Source organism: Xiphias gladius, chromosome 5 (genome assembly GCF_016859285.1).
Source record: "Xiphias gladius isolate SHS-SW01 ecotype Sanya breed wild chromosome 5, ASM1685928v1, whole genome shotgun sequence".
Lineage (NCBI taxonomy): Eukaryota > Metazoa > Chordata > Actinopteri > Istiophoriformes > Xiphiidae > Xiphias > Xiphias gladius.
This window is the reverse complement of record NC_053404.1, coordinates 9461805-9486033: the sequence shown is the minus strand read 5'-3', so window position 1 is coordinate 9486033 and position 24229 is coordinate 9461805. Positions and strand designations below refer to the sequence as shown.

General features: G+C 39.0%; 1 protein-coding gene across 1 annotated transcript in view; it reads right to left on the bottom strand.

The window, feature by feature from the left end:
- Nucleotides 1–24229, bottom strand: part of ctnnd2a (catenin (cadherin-associated protein), delta 2a) — a 235849-nt gene that overhangs the window by 85932 nt on the left and 125688 nt on the right. Inside the window, exons 12-13 of the mRNA XM_040126585.1 lie at nucleotides 22728–22901; nucleotides 9465–9771 (exon numbers count right to left, since the gene is read on the bottom strand). Coding sequence (XP_039982519.1) covers nucleotides 9465–9771; nucleotides 22728–22901 — 481 coding nt within the window. The remainder of the gene's footprint in view (nucleotides 1–9464; nucleotides 9772–22727; nucleotides 22902–24229) is intronic.

The window sequence follows — 24229 nt, the reverse complement described above, 5'->3', positions numbered from 1 at the left end:
TCAGCTGTTCTCAATATGCTTCACGATCAGTGTCTCTTTGGATGATACCAGCCACACAGATTATCAATCATATTCTCACAGGTGTACAGCATGTACATTATAACTTGACACTTATTACTGTTACTAGAGTAGGGCCTCTCAGCAGAATCCTTGTCATTGTTCGGATTTTTTGACAGCTCCCTCAAACAGCAGCAACTATTTGCCAAATCTAACTACAGTATATAACCATTTTCTGTAAATGGTTAATTTCTTTATGCAAGTGTTTTTGACTAAACTGTATATGTTGGGTCACTGCCAAAAGCAAAAGCACAGGTGTTGCCAATCGGTTGCAGGTTTTGTTGTGTCACATGTAGGTGGTGACAAAACTGTGGGTGTAATCCAGCTAAAAAATGTCTAAAGAACCATGTGTTACAAAGCATGCACACTAGTTACATATGCAACATAATATTGTGTACTACCCAGCAAGAACAGTGCTGAAAATGGAGTACTGTATTAAAGTCAGGGTACAGGACTTGCCCAATGGCTACAGAATAGATATAAGTAAACGTAATCTGTTTCCAGTTTACACAATAGATATCCCCAGGTGCATCATATGGTAAACTGTGTACTGTGGATGAGATTGGGTGTTACTTTTGCTTAAATGAGTATATGATATCCTGTCTGAAAGAAATCCTATTGTCAAGACCTACTGAACATGTACGAACAAAAATACATAGGCTGCCAGTGCCTCAATTTCCATCTAAAGCAGGTATCCTGTCTGTAGAGTGTGTTGGCCATATGTATCCAACACACAAAGCAATGCACTTAAACAAACAGACAATGGTCGCAATAAGGGAATACAAGTGCTCTGTATCTCTCTCACACACATGCACATAAATAAACATAGACACTGCCGACCAACTGACAACAAGAGTAATCTAATAATAATTCTCTGCCTCTCTGTTTCTTAAGCACACAGACACAGACACAGCAGACACAGACATAGACACACACACAATCAGAGGGTCACATGCACAAACACACAATCACGTCATTGTCCTTTAGACTGTATGACAAATCAGAATGCATACTGTTTCCATCTCCCTGCCTATGACACAGCCTTGAACACACAAACACACAAACACCCTACCCATTCACAGACCGACACAAACTCAAAAACATAAACCATATAATGGTGTATGTATAATGGTCAGAGTCACCTCTGACCATTATGTGTTGTGTTCTGTGACCCAACAAACAATGAAAATAAATAGCTAGCGCTGACAATGACAAGTCACACCAGGTCACATCATATCAAGGTACTGTAAATATCAATTTCATGCAAACAGCTCTATTGTACCTAGCAAATAATGGAGGCGCAGGGGCTATTTCTTTTACCTTTACCTATACAATGTGTGCTTTAAATCTACTGTTGCAGTGATGTGGATTTAAACCATGGTTTGCTTGAAAAGGTCTTCGTACTGGGTTTTTTAAGTATGTGTACAGTAAAAGTATCACCTAAACACAAAATGTTAACTGTAAACTATCTTCATTCAATTATAACAATAGAATTTTAACATCAAACATCAACCACTATTGTTGGGTGAAGAAATTTTGGATCGGTGGAGAAAATGTAAATGAGGGGAGTTTGATTTATCTTATCTTGAGTTAAGTGCTGTGTCTCTGTTTCAGGTTGATTGAGTGATGAGATAAGTCAAGGACAACCCCACAGTTGAAACAACACTGCAGTCTTGTTTTTGATCACAATGTTAATACTTTTCTTCTTTTTTCTTCTTGTCAATCCTCATTTCTACAACACTTTGAATTCTCCTCATCCACCGTGACTCTGCTTGTATGATGTTTTTTGCCCTCTACAAGCTTTGTAACAATAAACATTGGCCCCAAACTCCCATCCTGACTGGACTAATGTTCATCTCTCTCTCCCTCCAGTCTTTACTAACAAACCTGCACTATGTCTACCATCATTCCCTCCCTCCTTTCTTTTTTTCATTTATTGATCCTCAAGGTATCTCTCCCTTTTTCCCTACACAAATGTCTCTCTGTGCTTTCTACCCTCACTTAAAATTCTTCCCATCCCCTTTATTTGTTCCTTTTTATTTCCTTTATCATTGGTTTTTGCCTTTCTTTATTGGTTTTGTAGGTCTGTGCTAAACATTTTTATCTTCTTCTTGCTCCCCACATTGTTTTTATTATTCAGTTTAAGCAGGAAAATCAGTGGGGTTGAGAATATCTTTCACAGCGAAAGCTTTATGGAAAGCACACAAGCAAAAAAATGAGGGTTAACACTTATCTACATTATGCCCTACCCTTCTCCACACGTCTGCTCCATGCTGTCTCTATTTTTTTTTTACCTCCCTCCATCTTGATCTTAATCTATCTACCAACCTCCATTTTTCCTCTTTCTACCAAATTTCCCTCCTCCCTTTACATGTATTTCCCACCCTCTTTTCTTCATCTACCTACCTCTTTTTCCCCCTCCTCTTCCGCTGTGTTCATCTGCTTCCCTCCCTTTAGCTTCATCTTTACCAGTCCCTACTTCCATCTCTCCTCCCTCCCCTAATCTATCTTATTTCCCTCTCTTTCTCCCCTTCTCTCTTCAATCCCATCCATTAGCGGTTATTGAGTTTTCTCTTTGTGTTGCTGCCCTCACCTATGCTCTTCTGCAACTGTAATGGGCCCTAACCGTGTAACTGAATGCCATGTACACACACACACACACACACACACACACACACACACACACACACACACACACACACACACACACACACACACACACACACACACACACACACAATACAGTTATGTTTACATACAAATTGGGCATAGAATATGCCTATGAATTATCCCAAAAAATATGTAGTCTCGTCCTAAGCAGACACTGCCCCCCCTCCCACACACACACAATAACACACACAGACATAACCTATGCCCTCACTCACAGTAATGCCTTGCTCTAATAGCTGCTAACTCATTTAGCACTTCATGTTAGCTCAGCTAGATCCAATTACAGCAAGAGAGAGAGTGAAGTTTGATTAGGAGGCTATTTAACCTCATGGCAAAGGGAAATGTAACACATAGCTCCAATTCAAAGATATCAAGTAGAGTAAAAGATCATACATCTAGCAAGGATTTAAGAAATCTAAATTTAGGGATTTAATTACATTTCACTGTAAAAACAAAAAAGAAAAAACAAAATTGGTGGATGAAGTTTATTTCTGAATTAACATCTTGTTACTGCAAAGTGTAAAATTATAAAGAGGCAGAATAGCAACAGAGATCCATCCAGAAATAGATTCCTGGACTGAGCCTCTGTAAGATTTCAAATCACAAAATTACAACAAGAAAAAACACTAAGTCTTTGTTTGTACAAAATGTATCTTATTTCTTCAAAAAATCAGAAAAGATAATGTCAACGATAACAGATATGATAGGTGTGAGTTCTGATACTGACTGATACTGAGGCATTTAAGCACTTTTTCAGTTTATTTAGAGTTTTAAAGTATGCATGAATTTTCTTTTTGTAGTTGTCAGAACAATGTGGTCATATTTACAGGGATGCAGTATTTGGGATAGTGTTGCTATGAATGTCTATTCACATACTACATTCTCTTTTCAGGTTTTATGTACTTTGGCTACCTGTGGTTCTCCATAACTTGGAGTTCAGGGCTGGCATTAATTAAAAGTAAACAACAGGCTGAATATAAATCATTTTAACAGCATAAGACTACAGCTAATACGGTCTGAATTTTAAAATAGTAATGAATATCTTTGCAACTGAATAAGGTTTTATTAATCCCTGCGGGGGGGGGGGGCTCAACACGCAAAAGAGCTCTCAAAATATTGGAACCCTGTACAAAATGGCTGCATTTCTTTAATACCAGTTGATAGACTTGGTTTTAATCTCCTTAATTTCTAAAATAAAGTGCAAAAGAAGGAAAAACAAGATGAATTTCTGATACAGTGCACATGCAGTTTTTTAAATCTTGAAGCAATAAGGGAAACAAAGGGATCTCTTATGTATACTTGAGCATTCAAATTATTGTGTTAATGACTCCAGTGGGCCAATAATAAACACTTCTTGAAAGTACAGTAAATTCAATAGTTTGTGTATGTCTGAGTGTGTTTGTGAACTAAATTTACTTCATAAACCAGATTCTACATTATCCACGGAGCTTCAGTTTTAAAAGTTAAGAAAGATATTAAAAATATTTAAAAATGAGCGTTCTTTAGCTATAATTGTTTTTAGCTGGACCACAACAGCAGGGCTCGTCCTATAAACGCAAATGTCTGTCGCTGACTGAGTGACTTACTGACTGACTGACTGATAAAGTTACATCCTTGATCAGCTGGCCGAGTATTGGAGTTTACCGATTGGCCGTTGCTCTTTCATAATGTATTGGTGTGGTCAGTTTATATTACATCATCAGGGGGTGTTTATAAGTAGAGTTGCCAACTTACTGCCTTTGTCACTAGATTTGCCAACTTATCAGACCCCTGTAGCAGGGTTTTTGTCCGCTGGTCAGTTAGACCTATTTTGCATGCAAATTACATGAGTTACATGTTTCATTGTAGGATAAAGGTGATCATTCAAAACAACTTTGCAATGATTTGCAGTGACCCTTCCCTCTAAGGGGACAAGTGGACCCAAACCATGCCAGCAAAATACCCCCACAGCATAACAGAGCTCCCGCATCCCCTCACTGTATTGCATTCAGGCCTGTACCATTTTCTTGGTGTACGCCAAACATGCACTCGCCCACTTGTCGAGAATATGATGACCATATCACTTTTTTCAACATCTCTGTAGACCAGTGCCTATGTTTTTTGGACCACTGATCTCTCATCTTTGCAATGAGGGATTTATGCAATGCAACCCCTTTATAAAATCTATCTTTATGTAACTGTCAACAGCATCACAGTCATCAAATATGTGCTGTTGACCCCATTTTCCGACCCTATTTACTGATGTCTTTCCCATAGATCTAATTGTAGATGTCACTTTAGTCACTGTTCCTATTGAAACACCAACCAGTTGAGCAGTCTTTGTGACTGAAACTCCTGCCATGCAAGCCCCAGCAAAGAACCCTTTTTCAAAGTCACTTAGATCTTTTCCTCTTGCCATCTTGATACAAAATCAGAATCAACTGGGCCTGCTCAGCATTTCATATATGTCACAGAGCATGATTGGATGTTAACTGCTTAGTTGTACCATGCAGTGCACCTGGGTGGAAGCACCTGCATTTGTCTTGTTTCTCCACTCATTTTTTCAGGTTTTTCCTTTAATTTGTCACCTGTCTGTGTATTGTGAGTATATTATTAAAATGTTGTTAATTAACAGGATAAGGTGTATATAGTTAAAATAAGTGAAACAAAAATGCTAAAAGTAAATACATAGCCTATTTACACATTTACAACCAATTCTTATAAGAGTATGATTAAAATATAGTGAAGCAACCTGATAAGGTGTTTCAGTTGAAATAAGGTATTAAATTAACTGCAGTAAATGCATATGAAGTAAAAACAGTACATTCATGTTGTCCAGCTAGAATGACTAATCCCTTCATAGGTTTCACACTCTTCACTCTTAATCTGCCAATCTATGGTATAGAAAGTTATGGACTTCCTAAATCCTATCAGACATGATCCCTGAGACTACAAAAAGGTTGAGAACCAATGGTCTACACCACAGAGCTATATTTTATTTGTGATGATATACTGTAACTAATTACACAAGGCCATTTTAGGAACTAGGTTAAAGAACTATTTAGGGAAAACTGTTTTTAATGCTGGCAAACTTAACATTTATCATATTACTTTGTAGATATTACAATACATTTGGCAATGATAGCAATGCGGTTGGACTTGGTTTGTGTATATGGTTTGGCAAAGGCATACCAACTTTTCAGACAGCTTTAGCAATTTTTTTTTTTTCACAGAAGTACCCAGATACAAATCTAGGGACTTTTCAGAGATGAGAGTCACCAGTATCGCCCCGCGAGTGCAAGGTCGGGCTCTCACTCCACAGGAACACCTCTCTCTTTAAAAGCAGTGTATATGGTTTGGCAGAAATATATTTTGAGTTCTGGTATTGGGCTGGTTTTGGGCTGGTTTTGATAGGCCATTGGGCTGGTTTTGTCACACAGACCCTGCCCTTTAGCGACCATTTTTACCTAGCAGTACCTAGCAACTTTTTGGACAAACCTAAGCTACTTTCCGTAGAAAAGAGTCACCAGTACTGCCCTGTGACCGTTTGGTCGGGCTCTCCCTCCGTAGGCACACCTCTCTATGCGACATAGATGTGAATGAGCTCCTAACTTTCTCTCTGAGTGATCATTTTACACGTAAATATAGCTTAAATCACAGCACAGCCGTTGTCTTTTACTTATGTGTATGAATATGCCGATTAGCATATTACATCATATAGTGTAATTTAGTGTCTTTTTGAGCAGGCTTTAGCTATTTTCCATTGAAAGAAGTTGTTTACAGTGATTCCAAAACAGTTTTCAACTCCATCCTCAATTTTGCACATTGACCATATGTGTTCCAGCCATACACTAGGTTTTGACCTAATGTTGTTAGCTGTGGTGGTAGTTCTGCTTTTTTTTTTTTTGTAAACAGTATACAGCTACTTTAATCTCCACACATTAGGCTATTTGTTGATTTCAAATGAAAATAAATGACAAAAGGTTGTGCTATGTTTTTAGAACTTCTATCAGTTCTTAATTGAAGGTAAAGAATATATTTCAAAGGTTCTGGGAAAAGAATGTCTCACAACTGTCTCACAGTTGTATTACATGTCACTGTCACTGTGACTATCATCCATGTTTTGATAAAAAAGACAAATTAAGGTTGATTAAAAACTAAAAAACTATATAAAAACAGCAGTTATATATAATGAAAAAAAAGAGATTTGCTGTCTCTCATTTAGACTAATATAACCTGACTTCCATATAGCACAGTAATGAATGACAGTAAAAGACCTAATGTATGAAAACAAAATTTGATCTCCCCAGCTAGATAAATAGATTAATAAATTTGAAGGATAATCTCTTAATGAGCATTCCAATTTTGGCCCTCTGATGTGCATTACACTTTTTGTTTTTTTTCCCCCTATACAGTATACTGCTGTAATCTTATTCTTCTGTATGTTTTCATATCAAAAGCTAAACTTCAGAGTGTGCACTGTAATGTATGTGTGTTTGTATGTGTGTTACTGCAATCCATGAGAGAGTTCCTTATCTTTGTGACCTGTGTTCAATTCTTGCCTCTTCTTGTTACAGTGTCTCTTTGTGACTTACTTCTACCAACTGTTGCAATTGTTTATGTTGTTGTGTGAATAATGTGCCTTTATTCACCAAACAGGCTGGTATACTGTAGATACACCTTACAGAAAACAGAACATATATTAGTGCTTTGCCTCTTTCCGAATTCAGGAAGAATTTTCTGTGTATACAAACAACAAAGTGCAGAAAATAAACTGCAACAGCGTGCAAACAACAAAGACTTCACAAACTTGGTATGAATATGAAAAAGGAAAAAAAAAGTTTTGCTCTTTAGAAAGAGAAAAGGTAAATGGTCTTCCCTGAGTCTGGGTCACGATTTACTTTACACAGTCAATAACTGACCAAATCAACGGTATACATTTTCGGAATTCTGTTTCATTTGCAAAATTAAATCCAACTTATAAATTATTTTTTCACAGAGTGGGAACATTAGAGATAATTTGTGTTTGCATGAAAAACTGTCTTGGGCCAGTCAATCAGACTACATTTGTAAAAAATCATCATTGCCTCATTATCAGTGAAACACCACTTCACAAGATTTAAGAATATTAAGGAGGTTTATACATTCATCTGACTGTGGACATCATTTGGTTATACTTTCTCTTTCTTTACTTTCTTTGCTATTGTTTTTAATAATTTTCTCCCATCCTCTCTCATTCCTTTTTTTTCCTGTTGCTCTCTCTCTCTGTCTCCCTCTCCCTTGATTGATAGCTGCTGCAGGAACTTGATACACACGCATCTCAGTCCTTCTCACTCTGTAATTAAAGGAATTATACATCAAGAGTCCGGTGAAATATATATAACTAAAGAGGAAAAGTGAGCTTTGCTTAACTGTAGAGACAAGAAGATGGAAGTGAGCCCAGTAGGACTCTTTTACTCCCAGCTTTATACTGAGTGAGGGGAAATAGAGCTTCTGAAGCAACCGGTGTGTAGAGTAACACTATCTTTTATTAGTTTTTTTTCTGCACATATATGAGGTAACTCTTCATAGGACTAGTCGTGATGGGAATAAGGCTGCTTTACGACCAACATTAGCAGTGTGTGAAAAAACCACTGCATTGGCTCAGCAGGCCAAAGCAGAGGGTTCAGACAAAAATACACCAAGTCATCTGGCAAAATAGTTGAACCTGGCTCACCAATCGACTGAGTGGACCAAAAAAATCTGTGCAAGTGCGCTTTCCTGGTACATTACTTTGAAATATAAACATGGCAATTTGGCTCTTTATCTCACAGTTCTATAGACAACAGATAAAATGATTGTAGATGATGTGAACTTTGAGAGTTGTAAAATCTTTCCTCATTGTATTGGTATCTGATAAGCCCTCACACTCATGAATGTATTGCAGTCACTCTCCCACCAACGCAGGCGTAGTGCTGTCTTTAGTCTGAGAACCCTGAAATAAACTTGTCGAGTGTTGTGGCGGTCTTATGCTACGACCATAGTTATTCTTAACCATTTTGTGTATTTCTATACAAATTTCAGTATTAGAGAAAAATGAATGTAGTAAATCCCCTCTTAGTAGTGACCTGACAGAAAATAAAAAAATTTAGTATACTGTGAAAGTTGAGTTTATAAAAAACAAATACTGATTTTTAATTGCTTACTGTTCCTCTGCCACACCAAGTACCAACACATGACTGGGAGGTTTGCAAAATATGTACTGTGTGAACAAGTATGTGTGTGTTTAGCCGTAGATGTGTTTGACATCAATGGGTGTACAGTATGTGTGTGAAATGTACTGATTGATAAGCAGAGTCGTACAGCTTATAGGGAACTGTGTACTGTATGTGTTCTGTGTGTATTTGTGTGTGCTATGTATCAACACATTTTGGGGGAAAACTGTTCTTATGCAGGGATCTCCCATCCCACAAAAAAATTCTCATTCATGGGTTAAAACAAGGTACTGTGTATTAGGGTTAATGTTACGGTAAGTCTGAAGGGAATTAATACAATCCAATGTAATGTCCTCATAAATAGTAATACACCAAAGTTATTAAGTCTGCTCAGTCACCAATACATGGACTGTCACACTCCACTGTCACACTTCTGACTGTTCAAAGTATCCTTAAGCATCCTATGCTCCATGACCTTTCACACATGTGGTCCAATAAACCCCACAAAACACATATACACAATATACTCATGCACACACAGCACACACACCCCTTTCATTCTACCTTGGGTCTTTCTGAATAGAGTCGATAGAAGGTGAACGCTGCAGGCTGCCTTCAGGCGGCAGGGCTGGACCAGACTTGCTGTAGGGCGATTCCATTACTGACGGGCAGTACTGCAGGGTGCGGTAGGGGTCCGCCACATAGGGGTCTGAGCCATACACGTCTCCGCCTTCAACACCTCCACTTGAGGTGTAGCCTGGCCCCACTGTGGCATAGTTGTTGTTCCCACCTCGGCTGTAGTTTCCTGTCCCCGTGCCATGGATTCCTGTGCGCTGCAAAGGGGCGGAGTCGACACCAGGGGAGGAGGGAGCTATGGAAGGAAAGTAGGGACAGAGGACACACTGGGTCAGGTCTACAGGGCAGAGGAGGGAATAGAAGGAGAAGAGGAGAGGGGCGGGAGAGAGCGAAGGGAAATGAGAGCAGTGGTGGACAGGAGATGAAAGAAAAAAGCACAAAGAAATGGAGTTGAGAGGAGAGGAGAGGAGAGGAGAGGAGAAAAGAGGCAAAAAGGAAGAGATGAACAGGTTGTTGGGAAAAGACAAGTGCGTCTCCATATGGATGGATAAATATTGGTCATATGCCCAGGATTAACAACAAGGAACAACTTTCAACAAAGGGAAGGATTGAAGAGGGAAAAGAGAAAAATTTCATCAAAAATTGTTTGGACAGAGGTTTGAGATCATATTAATGACTGCTGAAAAGAAAATCTGAAAAAAAAAATACATTCAGAATAAATACAAAAAAATACAGATTTATTTGACATTTACAACGTACTGACAAGGCAAATCTGTTCTTTAGAGTAATATATCTCTATATATTTTGTTAGTCTATCGCAGACAAACCATGATAAAATTGTTTCTTAACCAAGGTATGTGTACACTGAAACATACATGTACACAAAAGCTCCAAAAATCTTTCCTTCAGGGAGTATCTAATAAATCACAAAGCCTTCAAATCGATATGTGGCCATGTGATTGACTTAACACAGGCCAATGAAAGAATTAGCCTTTAAAACTGTGTCTAGATGTCTGGAAAATGCAAATAAACTACAACACACACTCAGCATACACACATGGAACAGGACACAAGCACTCCCTTGCATCTCATACACACATAGGAGAGGGAGTACATATAAACACACACATTTACAAATTATGTAAGCCCCTGCACTAAATTAATGAAGGAATAGAGGTTGTATGAATGTGAGTGTGTGTTCTGAGGTTGAGTCTCTCATTTAGTGACCAACATACCTGCTCTTTAGCATTATCTTCAGTGGTGGCATTTACTTGACCTTCACTACCATCTTATCTTTTTTTTCACTTCTCTTGGTCTCTCTCTCTCACACACGTGTGGTACATGAGGCAGATTAAACCAATCCTTCACAATCAATTTCCAAAGCTCTTATTTAAATTCTTCAACCAAGTCTGGTAAACTCCATTAGGTGGCCCACCAGAGGCACAAGGAACTTTTTGGATGCTGTAACCACATTAGCATATCTTTATTTCCTAACTCTAAAATCAGGATAAAAAAAATCCTTTGCTAGCCCGACAGTGAAAATTTCAAAATTCAGACTCTGCCATACAATGCCCCTGAGCCTAAAGGTTGTGTGAACTCTTCTACTGATGCCCCAAATTCGACAAAGATCAAAAGAATTAGGCAGGGAAAGAGAAACAGTGAGTGAGTCTGGGAAACAAAGAGAAACAACTGAGGGATGAGGGATGGGGCTGCAGTTTAGAGAAGAGCCAAACCAGAGGGGATATGGAGGAAACAAAAGGTGATCAAGGGAGAGATGGTAGAGCCGCATAGAACAGATGGTATAGGAGGGTAATGAAGCAAAGTTATTCTCATCTGAAGCAAAATCCAGTCTTTTCTTTAAATGGTGTTTGTGGTGCATCTGTCTTTCTGAATGTCTCAATAGTAGCCGAAGCTTTAGGCATGTTTCAGTCACTATTTCATACTTCTTCCGTTGTCTGCCATCCAAAACAGAAAAACATGTCAATGAAAACAGCTTTATTGGGAATTTGGCTGTATTGTGTAGCAAAGAGAGTAGGAGAGAAGCAAACAGATAAAGGGCTGAAACTGGCTGACCCTACTCAGAATGCAAATACGACATGATGACGTAGTGAATATGCTCATTAGTATATTATGTCATCTAGCTTCATTTAGCAACTTTTCGAGCAGGTTTTAGCTGCAGCTGTAGTTGTTTACAGCAGTTCCACAAGAGTTTTCAACCACGTCCTCAATTTCGCACACTGACCATATGCAGTCCAGCTCTGTACTAGGTGTAATGGGAAATGTTTTATTTCTTTTTTTATTCATTGCTACTTATCACTGATTAAACCCGTTGAACTATGTTCTTGTAATGTAAAGGGATGCTATGTTCTCTGAACTTAGGATTGTTTGAATGAACCGTATGTACTGATTATAAAAAATAAATGTTGGTCTGAACCGGCTGTACATTTTGTGCAGATTCGAGGAAAGAGTGTGGAATTTAACCTGTTTATTCGTGCTGACGACAACGGCTACGTGACCACCACTGTATATAAGGATTTGTCTTATAGTTGGAACCGTGTGCAGACTCTGAAACCTCAGTGGTGGAAAGAGTGCTGCACCCTATTCGGCCGAATAGATAGACTCTTGTCTCTGTCTGATTATCATTGCTGAATACTGATGGTTGTTCTCTTTAATTCGACTTGATATTCTGTAATAAATCATTTGAATCTTCATAGACTTATTGTTGTTCTTTGTTCCTCACCTAAAGGCCTTTCTACCCTAACACTAGGTTTTGACCTAGTCTTGTTCGTCTGTCATCCTTTCTCCATCACCAATTCATGTCAAGTTTTTCTCTCCATTTCTTCCCCTAACATAATTTCCTCTCTCTCTCTTCCTCTATTGTGGTTGTAGTAGACTAAGTGATCAGAGTTGAGGACATGTCCTATCTCTCGATACACATCAATGCTCAGAACGATTACACAAAACCCCTCAGTACAATCTCTATCTCACTCATATAAACACACTCACATGGACAAGCACAAGCACACAAACATGCATTTTCTAAATACAAAAGTGATCCACATGGATTAAACATGCATGCCTTTAACACATCTTTTTCTAATGCTTTTAAGTCAAAAGCATGCACACACAACCTTGCCTACAGCAGCAATGGATGAAGAACAAATGCACAAAAACACACGCACACAACACACACACTGCTTGGAAGTGGAAGAGAGTAAGGATTAGTTTCTCCCTCTGTTTATCCCTGGGAGAGCCTTCTGGCCAACACATAGCTCTTGATTTTCCTGAGCTGGAAGCTCTCGAGAACCCACATACATTGCACACAAGGACACACACACACACACACACACACACACACACACACACACACACACACACACACACACACACACACACACACACACACACACACACACACACACACAGCATATACAGCATTTTACAGTGTGGGAGCTTGAGGACACTTGTTTCTATGAGTCAAGGTGCCATGTCTGTCTCCAAGAACGCTTAGACGCAGCAGGGGTTCCCGGCTAGTGGCTGCTGCTAAATGTTCATGCTGTGGAAGGACAATAGTGAAAGTCATAAAAAGATGAGTTTTTTTTTTTCATTTCAAGTGAATTATACAAGGTATACAGCCACTGCACATGACACACTCATATATGGCAGAAAAATTCAAATAAAGTATATATGGTAGTTTACAGAGGTTGGCAGGTTGGCCTTGTAGTTAGCTGCCTGGTTTTAAAAAACTAATTTCAGCTAATTACCATAATCATGTGTATTTACATGTTTTTAACAAAAAATTGGATCATCTCTCTTTCATATCTTAGCTCAACGCCTTCCTTTGTCTAATGTAACAAAGTGTTACATTATATGTAATGCAATAATAGGTTTTTAGACATGTCATTGAATTGCTTTTGTAGCATAGAGAGGCCTAGAATTAAATGGAAAAGTACATCTTTTTAGTTTTTCTTAATACTGACAAATATTAAAAACACTGAGAATGTGAGGACGAACAAGACAGTACCAATCATATGTGTTATGTTCATATTTGTGGCTCATAGTAACTACACAAAAGGAATAGAGTTGTGGGAAATATGGTGGCTCAGTTCTTAGCACTGTGGCCTAACAGCAAGGGTTTGAATCCAAAAGCCAGGGCCTTTCTGCATGGACTTTGCATTTCCCTTGTGTTTATATGGGTTTCCTCCAGGTGTTCCTTTTCTATAGAGGTTAGGTGGAATGGACACTGTTTTCACCCAAGTGCAATGTGAATTTCCTTTCCTGTGTCCACTCTGCCTTTCGACCACTGTGTGCTGAAATAGGCTCCAGCACCCCACTACCTTCAATAAGATAAATGGATGGATATCACACTCAATTTGATCACAACTTACTGATATAGCACATTTGAGTTTGATTCCATCTAAATAATGTAGAGACAATGAGACGGATAAAGGGGCTAAAATTAGGTTTTCAAACCTCTCTCAGAGGGATTGTTGATAATAAACACAATACCATTGTGAGGCCAGGTTATTTATATATATTTACGGTATGCTAAGAACAATACGGAGGCAAAGAGCAAAAACAGAGGTAATAAACAATGTATAGAATGAAAAACTGTGAATTAGTTAATGAATAAACAAAAGTTATTATCATGTGGTTGTATTCCTCTGTAGAACTATATACTCACCACAGTTTCAAGGTGGGCACCCACGATTGGTGTCACAAACTCAGTACTTAACCAAATGTGAAATATGGTCATAATCTCCCCTTCTGTTCCTGAGTTATGGCGTTGAAAAGGTAGGATAATGGCCAGAAAAGTGTTTTTGCAGAACATTATTATGCCACAGTGAAGTTCACCTATGACCTTTTGGATATAATATGTCATAATTTCATCATTTTATCTTATTAGACATTTGTCCGAAATTTTGTTATAATTAGTGTATGATTTCTTGAGTTATGGCCAAAGACGTGTTTTGTGAAGCTACAGCGACCTTCACCTTTCACCACCAAATTCTAATCAGTTCATCCTTGAGTCCAAGTAGACGTTTCTGCCAGATGTAATGAAATTCCCTACAGGCGATCCTGATATATCGCATTCACAAGAATGGGACTGATGTGGGATCACAGTGACCTTGGTCTTTGACCACCAAAATTTAATCAGGTCATCCTTGAGTCAAAGTGAACTGTTAGGTGTCATTCTGTGTGCTGTTATTGTTTTGCTTGTGTGTGTCTGTTCTATGTCTTTGTGTTCTAGGTGCAGCTCACTAATTACTGGTTGAGGGCACCTGTGTGAAGGTGTGGGGTGGGTCTATATAAATGGCTTCTTATGGTGTGCATGGTCTTGCTCACTCCCCGGCACAAGACCCAGTAAGTTGTGTTTGGTTTCTTATTTTACGCTTGTTGTTCTGTAAATAAATGTCATAATCTTTTGCATGGAACCCAGTGCTGTGTCCCTCTTTATACTTCTGCTTTCAAGCCAGTCATAACATAATGGGAGCTTGTCTAAAGCTCAGTTTGGAGTGGGTGAGTTAATTTTTGTACCAATAAAAATTCATTTTTTATTTCACTTTTGTTAGTTAGTAGGTTCATACTGATATTGCCACATGAGGTAGGGTTTTTTTTTTTTTTTTCCCCTCCAGGGATTAAATTTTGTGTAACCTACTTTCCTCTCAGTGGGTAAAATTAGTAGTGTTTAGTGTTGGAGTCGTACTGTCTCATGTAAGGGTGGCTCTAATGCTAATTCTATTTCTATACTATGTGGCATGAAATAATTGTGGCATAATTGCTACATTAGCAGTCTAGTGCTATGTAAATTTTGATTGCTTACTTTTCACTTTGTGTAGGGCTACAGTAATGTTAACTGCTAATGTTGTTTTTTGTAGCACCTGTTCTGTATGGTAGTGTTACCTTGTGTTTCATTGGTTTGTTTGTAGCTTGTTCTCTGTGGTAGTGTTAATTTGTGTTATGCTTGTTTGTAGTTACCTAGTTAAGAAGCTTCTCTAGGGACAGCTTATTTTGTGTGCTGCCTCCCAGTAGTTCTTCCCTGTAACTCTTGCTGTAAACATTTGTTCTACATCAAGTCATTTAATGATTTCAGTATGGAGTTTTATTTACAGGGTTTACTGAAGGTCCTACGACAGAGCAGCTGTTTCGTTGCACCAAAGCACAGCTTATGTCCATTGCAGAGCATAACCATATTGAAATTGCTCCGACTTCTCGTAAGAGACAAACTTAGAACTTAGATAGCCACTGTGCTCATTGAGCAGGGAGTACTGCCCAGGGAGTCAAGCCAGTCTGATGAAGAGCCAGACTTAAGTCAGTTAATTTGCTTGACAGTAAGGTGGAGCAGGTATAGTTGCAGACTCAAGAGGATGTCTGCTTATGAGAATTAAATCTGCAGTTCAATATAAAACAGCTAGATTGAGGCAAAGGATGGAGTAGAGATGAAGCTAGAAATGGAAGGGTTAGAACATGAGAAAATTAAGGAAACAGTTTAGGTCAAGATCTGAGACACACTGATAATTCTCATATGGCTGTTTGTCATACATCTTCTGTCTCCTCCTACTCGCTTTGATGTTAGAATAAGTTTAGTTCCTCCTTTCTATGAAAAGGATGTGGAAAAATACTTTTCCCATTTTGTTGCCATCACTTTGGAATGGCTGAAAGATACAATTGTTGCAGTGTGTTGTGATGGGTAAAGCTCAGGAGGCGCATTCCTCATTAACACTCACCCAAAGCTCTGACTATGAGGTTGTTAAAGCAGCCATTTTGCATGCCTATGAGTTGGTCCCAGAGGCATACAGGTAGCATTTTGGAAGTTCTCGTAAGCTGACGCAGATATTTCTGGAATTTTCCAGAGAAGGAAGTCTTGTTTAATAGGTGGTGCACATTGCAAACAGCTGAGACCTAAGAGCAACTTCAACAGTTGATTCTGGATGAGTTCAGAGTCCCAGAGGTCGTTGACACCTATCTGAGTGAGCAGAGAGTCACTAAGATGGAGGCTGCTGTGCTTGCTGAGTGCCTTGGCTCAGTTTTTTTTTTGTTTTGTTTTTTTTTGTTTTTTTTTTTAAGTTGCAAATCTTGCAAGACTGAGTTATGCTTCCCCTCACACTCCTTGCTTTAAAACTGGCAGCAGTCTTGCCCCCCTCTGGGGAAAAACCTATACTGGCAGAAGTGCTTCAGTATGAAGATATGGAATGACTTGGGGGGGGGGGGGGGTGTTCTGCACCCATGGTTGTGGATAATCCAACTCGGTCTGTATTTGATAACCATGGTGATCTATCATCCCAGTTGTCTAGTGTTCCTTGCTTGTGTTGTAACTTGTGCCCCAGTCACGTACCTTTCAAAAATGTCTATGGCTCCACCTAGTGAAACTGCCTGCCCATCCTTCTACAACTTCTGAGTTAATTGCAGTCCACTGATTCTACTGTAACTCATTCCATTGAGGTTACAATGTCCAGTCCTGTCATCTTGCCTGCTGAGTCTGATACCCAGCTAAAGGCTGGCAAGGAGCAGCTCATAACAGATCAGATGTTCAAATCCTTTCCTAGCTCAGTGTATTGCAGCAGTGTAGCCTACAGATAAGATTGGTACTTCATGTTGCTTATTACAGGGAGGATAATATCATGTGTAAGTGGGCTCCTTCAGCCGATGACAGTGGGTCAAATACAACAACCTACAAGATTTTCATCCCTTTTGAATACTGTGTGCTGATACTGAGCTCATGACAATGTTTTTGCCTTATCACCAAAGGATAACTACAACCTATCGCATATTGAAGCATTTCTTCTGGCCTGGTTTTTAAGGTGATGTTTCTAAGTATTGCCGGGAAACCAAACAGATTCCCCAGGCTCTGCTCCATATTACGTGAGGTAGCGCAAGAGGCATTGACAATCTCCCAATCTAAAGCATCACTTTAAGAATACTGATGAACAAAATTTTCAATTGAGACTCTGTGGATTTCCTTCCTATGTCTGATTCAGTACTGCAAGCCAAGTTTGCAGGTCTTTGTGATTGAGGAAAGAATCAAGTCACAGATTATGTTCTTACCCCAGATAGGAGACATAAGACTTGTCTTCTATGTGAACATGCTGAAGCCTTATGTTTCCAGGTCTAGTGAGAAAGATCTCCTTTTTAGCTAAGGTGTTACCTTTAGCTTTAGCCACCGTGGTGTCTTCTTACACTCCCCGGGAAGATGACGATTGCAGAATTCCCAAGCGTTCAGTGATATGGAGACTAATTCTTTCACCTCTCTGGGTCCCATAAGTGACATTGTCAGACTGAAGGAAAATCATTGTGAACCATTTTCAGTTGTACCTACCCAAATCACTCTTGCAACATGACATTGATGTTGGCGGTTGTCTTCCTATTAAGCAGCATGCTTATCATGTGAACCCCACAAAAAGAGCTGAGATGCAGAAAGAGGTTGAGTATTTACAAAGCATAGCCTTGCTGTTCCTAGTTCCAGCTCCTGGAGCTCTGTGTTAGTGCCAAAGACAATGGGACACTACATTTTTGTACTGATTTCAGGTAAGTAAACAGTGTTACCAAGCCAAATTAATTTCCTCTTCCTCATGTGGAATACTGTATAGATAGGGTTGGAGCTGCTCTTTATTTCACAAAGTTAGACTTACTTAAGGGCTGATGGCAAGTGCCCTTCACAGCCTGTGCTTCCGAGATCTCGACATTTGTTACCCCAGACAACCTCCTGCAGTATATGGTCATTGCATTTGGAATGTGCAATGCCCCTGCCACTTCAACACCTAATGCTGAGTGTTGTCTGAATTAATAAACTGAGACACATCTCAAGGTGGTGGTCCACTCTGCTGATTGGTAGTCTGACCTGGAAACCCTGTTCACTGTGTTACAATATTTGCAAGAGGCTTCTCTCACCTCAAACTTGCACAATGTGAGGTGATGTTAGCCTTAGCAAACTATCTAGGCAAGCAGGTCGGTCAGGCCAAGTGCGTCCTGTGAATGTTAAGGTAACCAGTATCACTAAGTTCCCCATTCCTAAACAGATGAGTTATTTTCTCGGCTCAGCTGGTTACATTGGCTAGAATCCATAGCCAGTGATAGTTTTTACAGCTCACAATCCTCTTGTTTTCCTAACTCGGATGGATGACAGTAATCAACAGCTCATGCTTTGAGCCCTCTTGGCCCAGAACGTCAATGTAGAAATTGGTCACAAAAAGGGGCTTTACAACTTTGTGTCCAGTGCCCTCTCACGTGCACCTTAGGAAGACCAGTGGCTACCATCTTTGGGGAAGGGGTGTTACTTGTCATTGGGTGTGGGTGGGTTTTTTTTTTTTTTTAAATTTACAAAATACAAAAGGGTTCTTTTGCACCTAACTCAGTCGTGTCCCTTTCCATGTTGCAGCTTTCAAGCTGGTCGAAGCAGAACATTTGTGATAGTCTAAAAGTCCCTAAAGGTGTCCTTGAGGTATTGTTTGACTATGGGTGGGACAGATGGACTTAAGAGATGTACATATGGACAACCTGAAAATATAATGCCTCTGGCTACAGCTCTTACAGACAGAGGCATTAACATGTTTTAAGTAGCAGTTATGACCATTTCTTTTCATTTGAATTAAGTCACTTTTTGTGCTGGCTTCAAATTTGTCTGTGGTCTCTTGTGGAAAACTTTACACTTTTGAATTATTGAAATATAATATGCTAATCATGTCAATGAGCACAATCCCAGAGCACGCAACACTCACACCTCAAATGACAGCCACACAGAGGGCCAGTAAAAAAAACTTAATGGATCAGTTTGATGGCCCACATTATGTATGAAACTGACACTATGATTTACTTAGTAATCCAACCCCTGCTTATGAAGTAAAAATTCACAACTTTTTCTTAACTGGTCTTCATAAGACAGCAGGTTCATTAAAAGACACACTGGATCAGAGACAAAGTTGAAATTGATCCTGCCAAACAAACCTAATCTAACCTAGTGACTGACAGAGCCTGGTTAGTGACTCACCAAAGTGACTAGGGAGATGCTTAAACCAAAAGGTCTAACAATGCTGCAGTCCTTTTGAATCCTGCAATGAGGTTTTATCAGGCCCTAATTGAAAAAGAAGTAAGAGACCAGTAAATTGAGTGTGCTAGTTGGTCACACAATCGAGGTCAGCCAATGCTGGTGTTATGATTTGTAATTTGTAAATACTAGTTAAAGTGACTACATTTTTTCCAACCAGTACACATTTAATCAAATAATCCAGTGTTTCATGTTTGGCTTTTTTTTTAATTTATTTTGAAATTTCTTTGCATTCCATTCACATTTACACCTACTGATGGTACATTTACATGCAAATCAGTTTACTGCACCTCCCCACCCTACTGTACAAGGTGACTTGAGTAGCCATAAATATAGAGCCTTAAATCTGAGCCAATGTTTGGGAGACTTATGCATTTAACATTTCCTTCTCTGTCCAGAAACCATAACAATGCAAACCTGTTTTTAATTTAAGACTAGTTAACAAAGTAGCATGTGCCTTACTTGTCAAGATTAACATAAATTATCAAATCTTATTTTAGACATCAGAAAACATAAGAACTTACAAGAAATTTAGCATTATTACTTTCTTTGGATGAATGCCATGTTATACATTTTATGAGAATTTATCAAAGCATACAGTGTGGCATGTACTTAAAAGCTGTAAAATAATAGGCATGTACGCATACATGTGGGTATGTATGTAAAAAGCTACAAATGTATAAATCTCATCAATAAACCTAACACGCGCACACAAACCACCACCACTTGGCTATGCTTAGTATTATAAACCACATTTGGACAGTGGAGGACATGTGAAAGGAGAACTTCCTTTCTCTTTCTAGTCAGGGTTCTCTTAAGAGGTGCCCTGAACTTTTCCTGGCTTCTGGTTAGAAGATGTACAGTAAATACATAACTACTATACCCATTAATTCATCCCTGCCTCTGAGCTTTTTTTTTTTTTTTTTTCTCTCTCTCTCCTCCATCAAGCCTTCCTCATATCTTTCTCTTTACCGTGTGTGCGCAAATTCACAATGGCAAAAGGGACCTGTGCTATAGAGCAGCAACTTCAAGCAAAAATAATCCTGGTTATGGTTTCAAGAAACACAACACATGTACACATTTTAGAATAACCAAGATGACTCTTATCTCGGGGTTTTTTTTTTTTTTTGGTCACCTGCAATTGGTTTATGTATTGAGAGGAGATGAATGAGCCACCTGTTCATTGTTAAGTGTCCACTTAAGTAATGCGATGGCCCATGCACTCAGTGAATACTGTAAGTTTCATTTGACTGCATGTGTCTTGTTTTAAAATGGGCTTGAATTAGCCTGACACTGTGCACAATATATAGGCCAATTGACTACAACTTTGGAATGAAATACCCACACCAATATATTTCTCTTTCCACCAAATGACTTATAGCATTAATTAAACTGATCCATGCCAGTTTAATGAACCAATAATGTGAGCCTGCCATTGCCAAGAAAAGGAACTATGGCATAATTAATGACTTATTGTTCACTGTGTCCGCATAGCCCTTATCAGTTCATTATATGCTATCACTCTGTGCATTATGAATCCTTATTACATAATCTCCTAGTTACTGCACATGCTATTCACATGACTTCACATGCTTGGCTAAGGTCAGGCCTTAAATAAATGGCCCAGTGACTTCAGGATGCTGTTCATCTTTGATTTGATTTACTACTGTATTTATATGGACCAAGCACAGTAGGGCCAAAGTGTGTAATGCAGTGAAAAAGGCTCATGCTGATACACTCTTGAAGATTTAGCTCAAACAAATTAGACAATCTATTAAAATATTGTGTCAGAGCAGAACCGTGTTGCAATTTAATGTACATGGTCTAATACAGTCTATTGATTTTTGTAGCTGCAGTGCAAATTTCCTTTGTCAGTTTTCCTATATCCATTTATTGCAACTACAAATATAAGGCGCAGTGGATCCCCTCTGTACACTTCTGAAGCACACATTTAATTATTTCCTGTTTACAAAGACAATCTTATAAAGGTATACACTGTTCAGAATTTCAACAGTAATCATAGCATTATTTCACAATAATAAAAGCAAACCCAATGATTCCTTAACTCTGAAATGTGCTTCAAAAGCTATGCTCTGTGCTTAAAGGCAATTGTCACTCCTTTTCAAGTCAGTTAAACTGAGTAAACTCAAATGGTGGTTTAGATTGGCATTTTTACTTCTGATTCTGACCCAAATGCTAATGATAGCTATTAAGGCTAGGCTGGTTAATGACATTGAGGGAGCTGTGAATGTGGCACGACCGACTTGGGTGTTTTCATGTGGGTATGATACAGTAATGGGATTAACATGGTATACCTAAACCTACATTTGAGGAACTCAATGAGGCCCTAATAAAAATACATTGCTGGCAACAATGGAGTTATAGGGGAAGCGGTCGAGAATGAGTGTGTTTGACTGTGTGAATTTGATCAAAAAAGTACCCAACACTACCAATGGAGAAATATGAAGCACACAAAATGTGTACTTCTAAATAACAAACGGGTTGGTTAAAACATTTTCTATACTCCGCATTCTTTAATTCCTAAAGTATTTTCTTCATTTGTCCCAGGGTTGGATGCAGTTGTTGAAAATGTGCAGGATTGACTACACAGAATAAAGGAGCCTTAACCAAAACATGAAAAGGGCAGTAACATTCATTTTGTAATATGCTATTTGAAATATACCTCATCAAAAAAATATTGAAACAAATAACTCAAAAGTAAAAACCTCAGACCTCACGTGGACATAAATTGTCCTGATGAGTATTGCTGCATCTATATATCATGTATTCCGAACAGTGAGATTAACATGAGGTGAACACATGCTGTGTAGCTGAAAAAGTGATGTAAACTGCAATTTCTCCTAATGAACACATCTTTTGCTTCCTCATACAAGTTTGTCCATGCTCTAGGTTTGCATAAAGGCAGATCGTAGTCTATAATCTATAATCTTTTTGTCTGTCTGCAAGGAAGGCAGTCTTTGTCAAGGTTGACGTAAAATATTCGAGGACACGAGTGTGCTAAAGTTTTCAAAATACTGAGAAGTTGCAAGATACATCTTACGTTTAAAACTAATACAAAATGAGACACATTTTCATTAGTGTAAAAAATATTGTACAATGCAAAACATAGAGCATATGAAGTGAATAAAAACAAAAAAATTACAACTGCCTAGTTGTAACTGATTACACAAATACACCAAGAGCCTTACTGGTGTTGTTGCGATAGGGGCCTGTGTCCGGCCCCTGGCTCTGGCTAAGGCTCCTCATGGGGCCCTTGTTCTGGTAGACACGTTCTTCATAGACTGGATCTATGTGGTGCTCTGGGGATCCCAAGGGCCGAAGGGGCTCCTGACTGTGCTGACTACTGTAGGAGCCACGAGAGCCTGGAGAAAAGAGAGAGGAAGAAAAAAGATGTGAGGACAGAGGGAGAGATGACGAAAGACAGAGGAGAAAATGAAGGAGAGGCAAATACAAGACAAGGTACAGGAGGTAAGGAAGGGAGGTACAGGGGAATTGATGTGCTGGATTTTAACGAGATATGGAACAAGGAAACGAAAGAAGGGAGCGAAGACAGAGTGCAATTTCAGGTGGAATGGGAAGGCCGTGATATGAACCACACAGGATGGAGAGGATGACGCAAGACATATAGAGAATGTGAAAGGAATAGAGGATAAAGAAATAAAGACAAATGAATATGGCAGAAGATGCATGGGTACTCAAAGACGAGTAAAGAAAAAGGACAGGTGTGGAGGGAAAGGGTCAAAGACGTTAATAGTGATGATGAGAAAAAATAAAAGGAGGGGAAAACAGAACTCCCTTAACAAAAGCAACCTATATAATTTCTCTGTTCGTAGACCTGTCCATTGTCCATCCAAGTGACAGACAGCACACCATTTATATAGTAGACAGATAAGGTTGATGTTGTGTTTGTGTGTGTGTCTGTGTCTGTGTGTACGTATGTAAGGGTGAGTTAGAGATGCACCAAATCAGAACTAGAAAACAAATGATAAAAAAATAAAAAGAGGGACATGCAGTGACACATGAAATAGGAAGAAACAGATGTAGATCGAGAGAAAGAGAGAGAAAAAAGAGAGCAAGAGAGCCTCCGTATTTCATTTTTTTTAATGTCCACGGAACACATTGCTGGTCGTCAGCCATTTAAACTCTGCATGTATCAACCATTAACTTAACAGTCAAAACCCCATGACTTTTCACATCATATCAGAAATCAATGCATGTTTGGTACTCAGCCATCTCAGTTGGATCAAGTACATACAGTAGCTTGTAGCCATGCTGTAGTTTTTGTTGCAGCATAGTACCAGTGTATATTTCTGCCTGTATATTTAACTGTCCAACAAAACAGACAAGCCAAAAAGAGTATTTTTATACTAATAAAGAAAAATACACAGCTGGACTCTATTATCCTAAACCTTCTTTATCGAAAAGTCTTTGCGGTAGGATGATGCAAGGAGCCTGGGGTAAGAGCAAGACCCTACCTCCACTTCCTGTATTGTAGTATATCAAGTGATAAAGTAAGGGTTTGCCTCATCATGCCTAACTTGAGCATGATTGTGGCAAAGAGGCTATTACATTTCATGCAACTGTATCCTCCTTTCAACAGCATGGCTAACTGACCGGCCTGTTTACCTCCCTAACCAACACAAATGTAAGCTGCACGCAGTCACACTCTGCTAGCCAGCAGTAGGCAGAT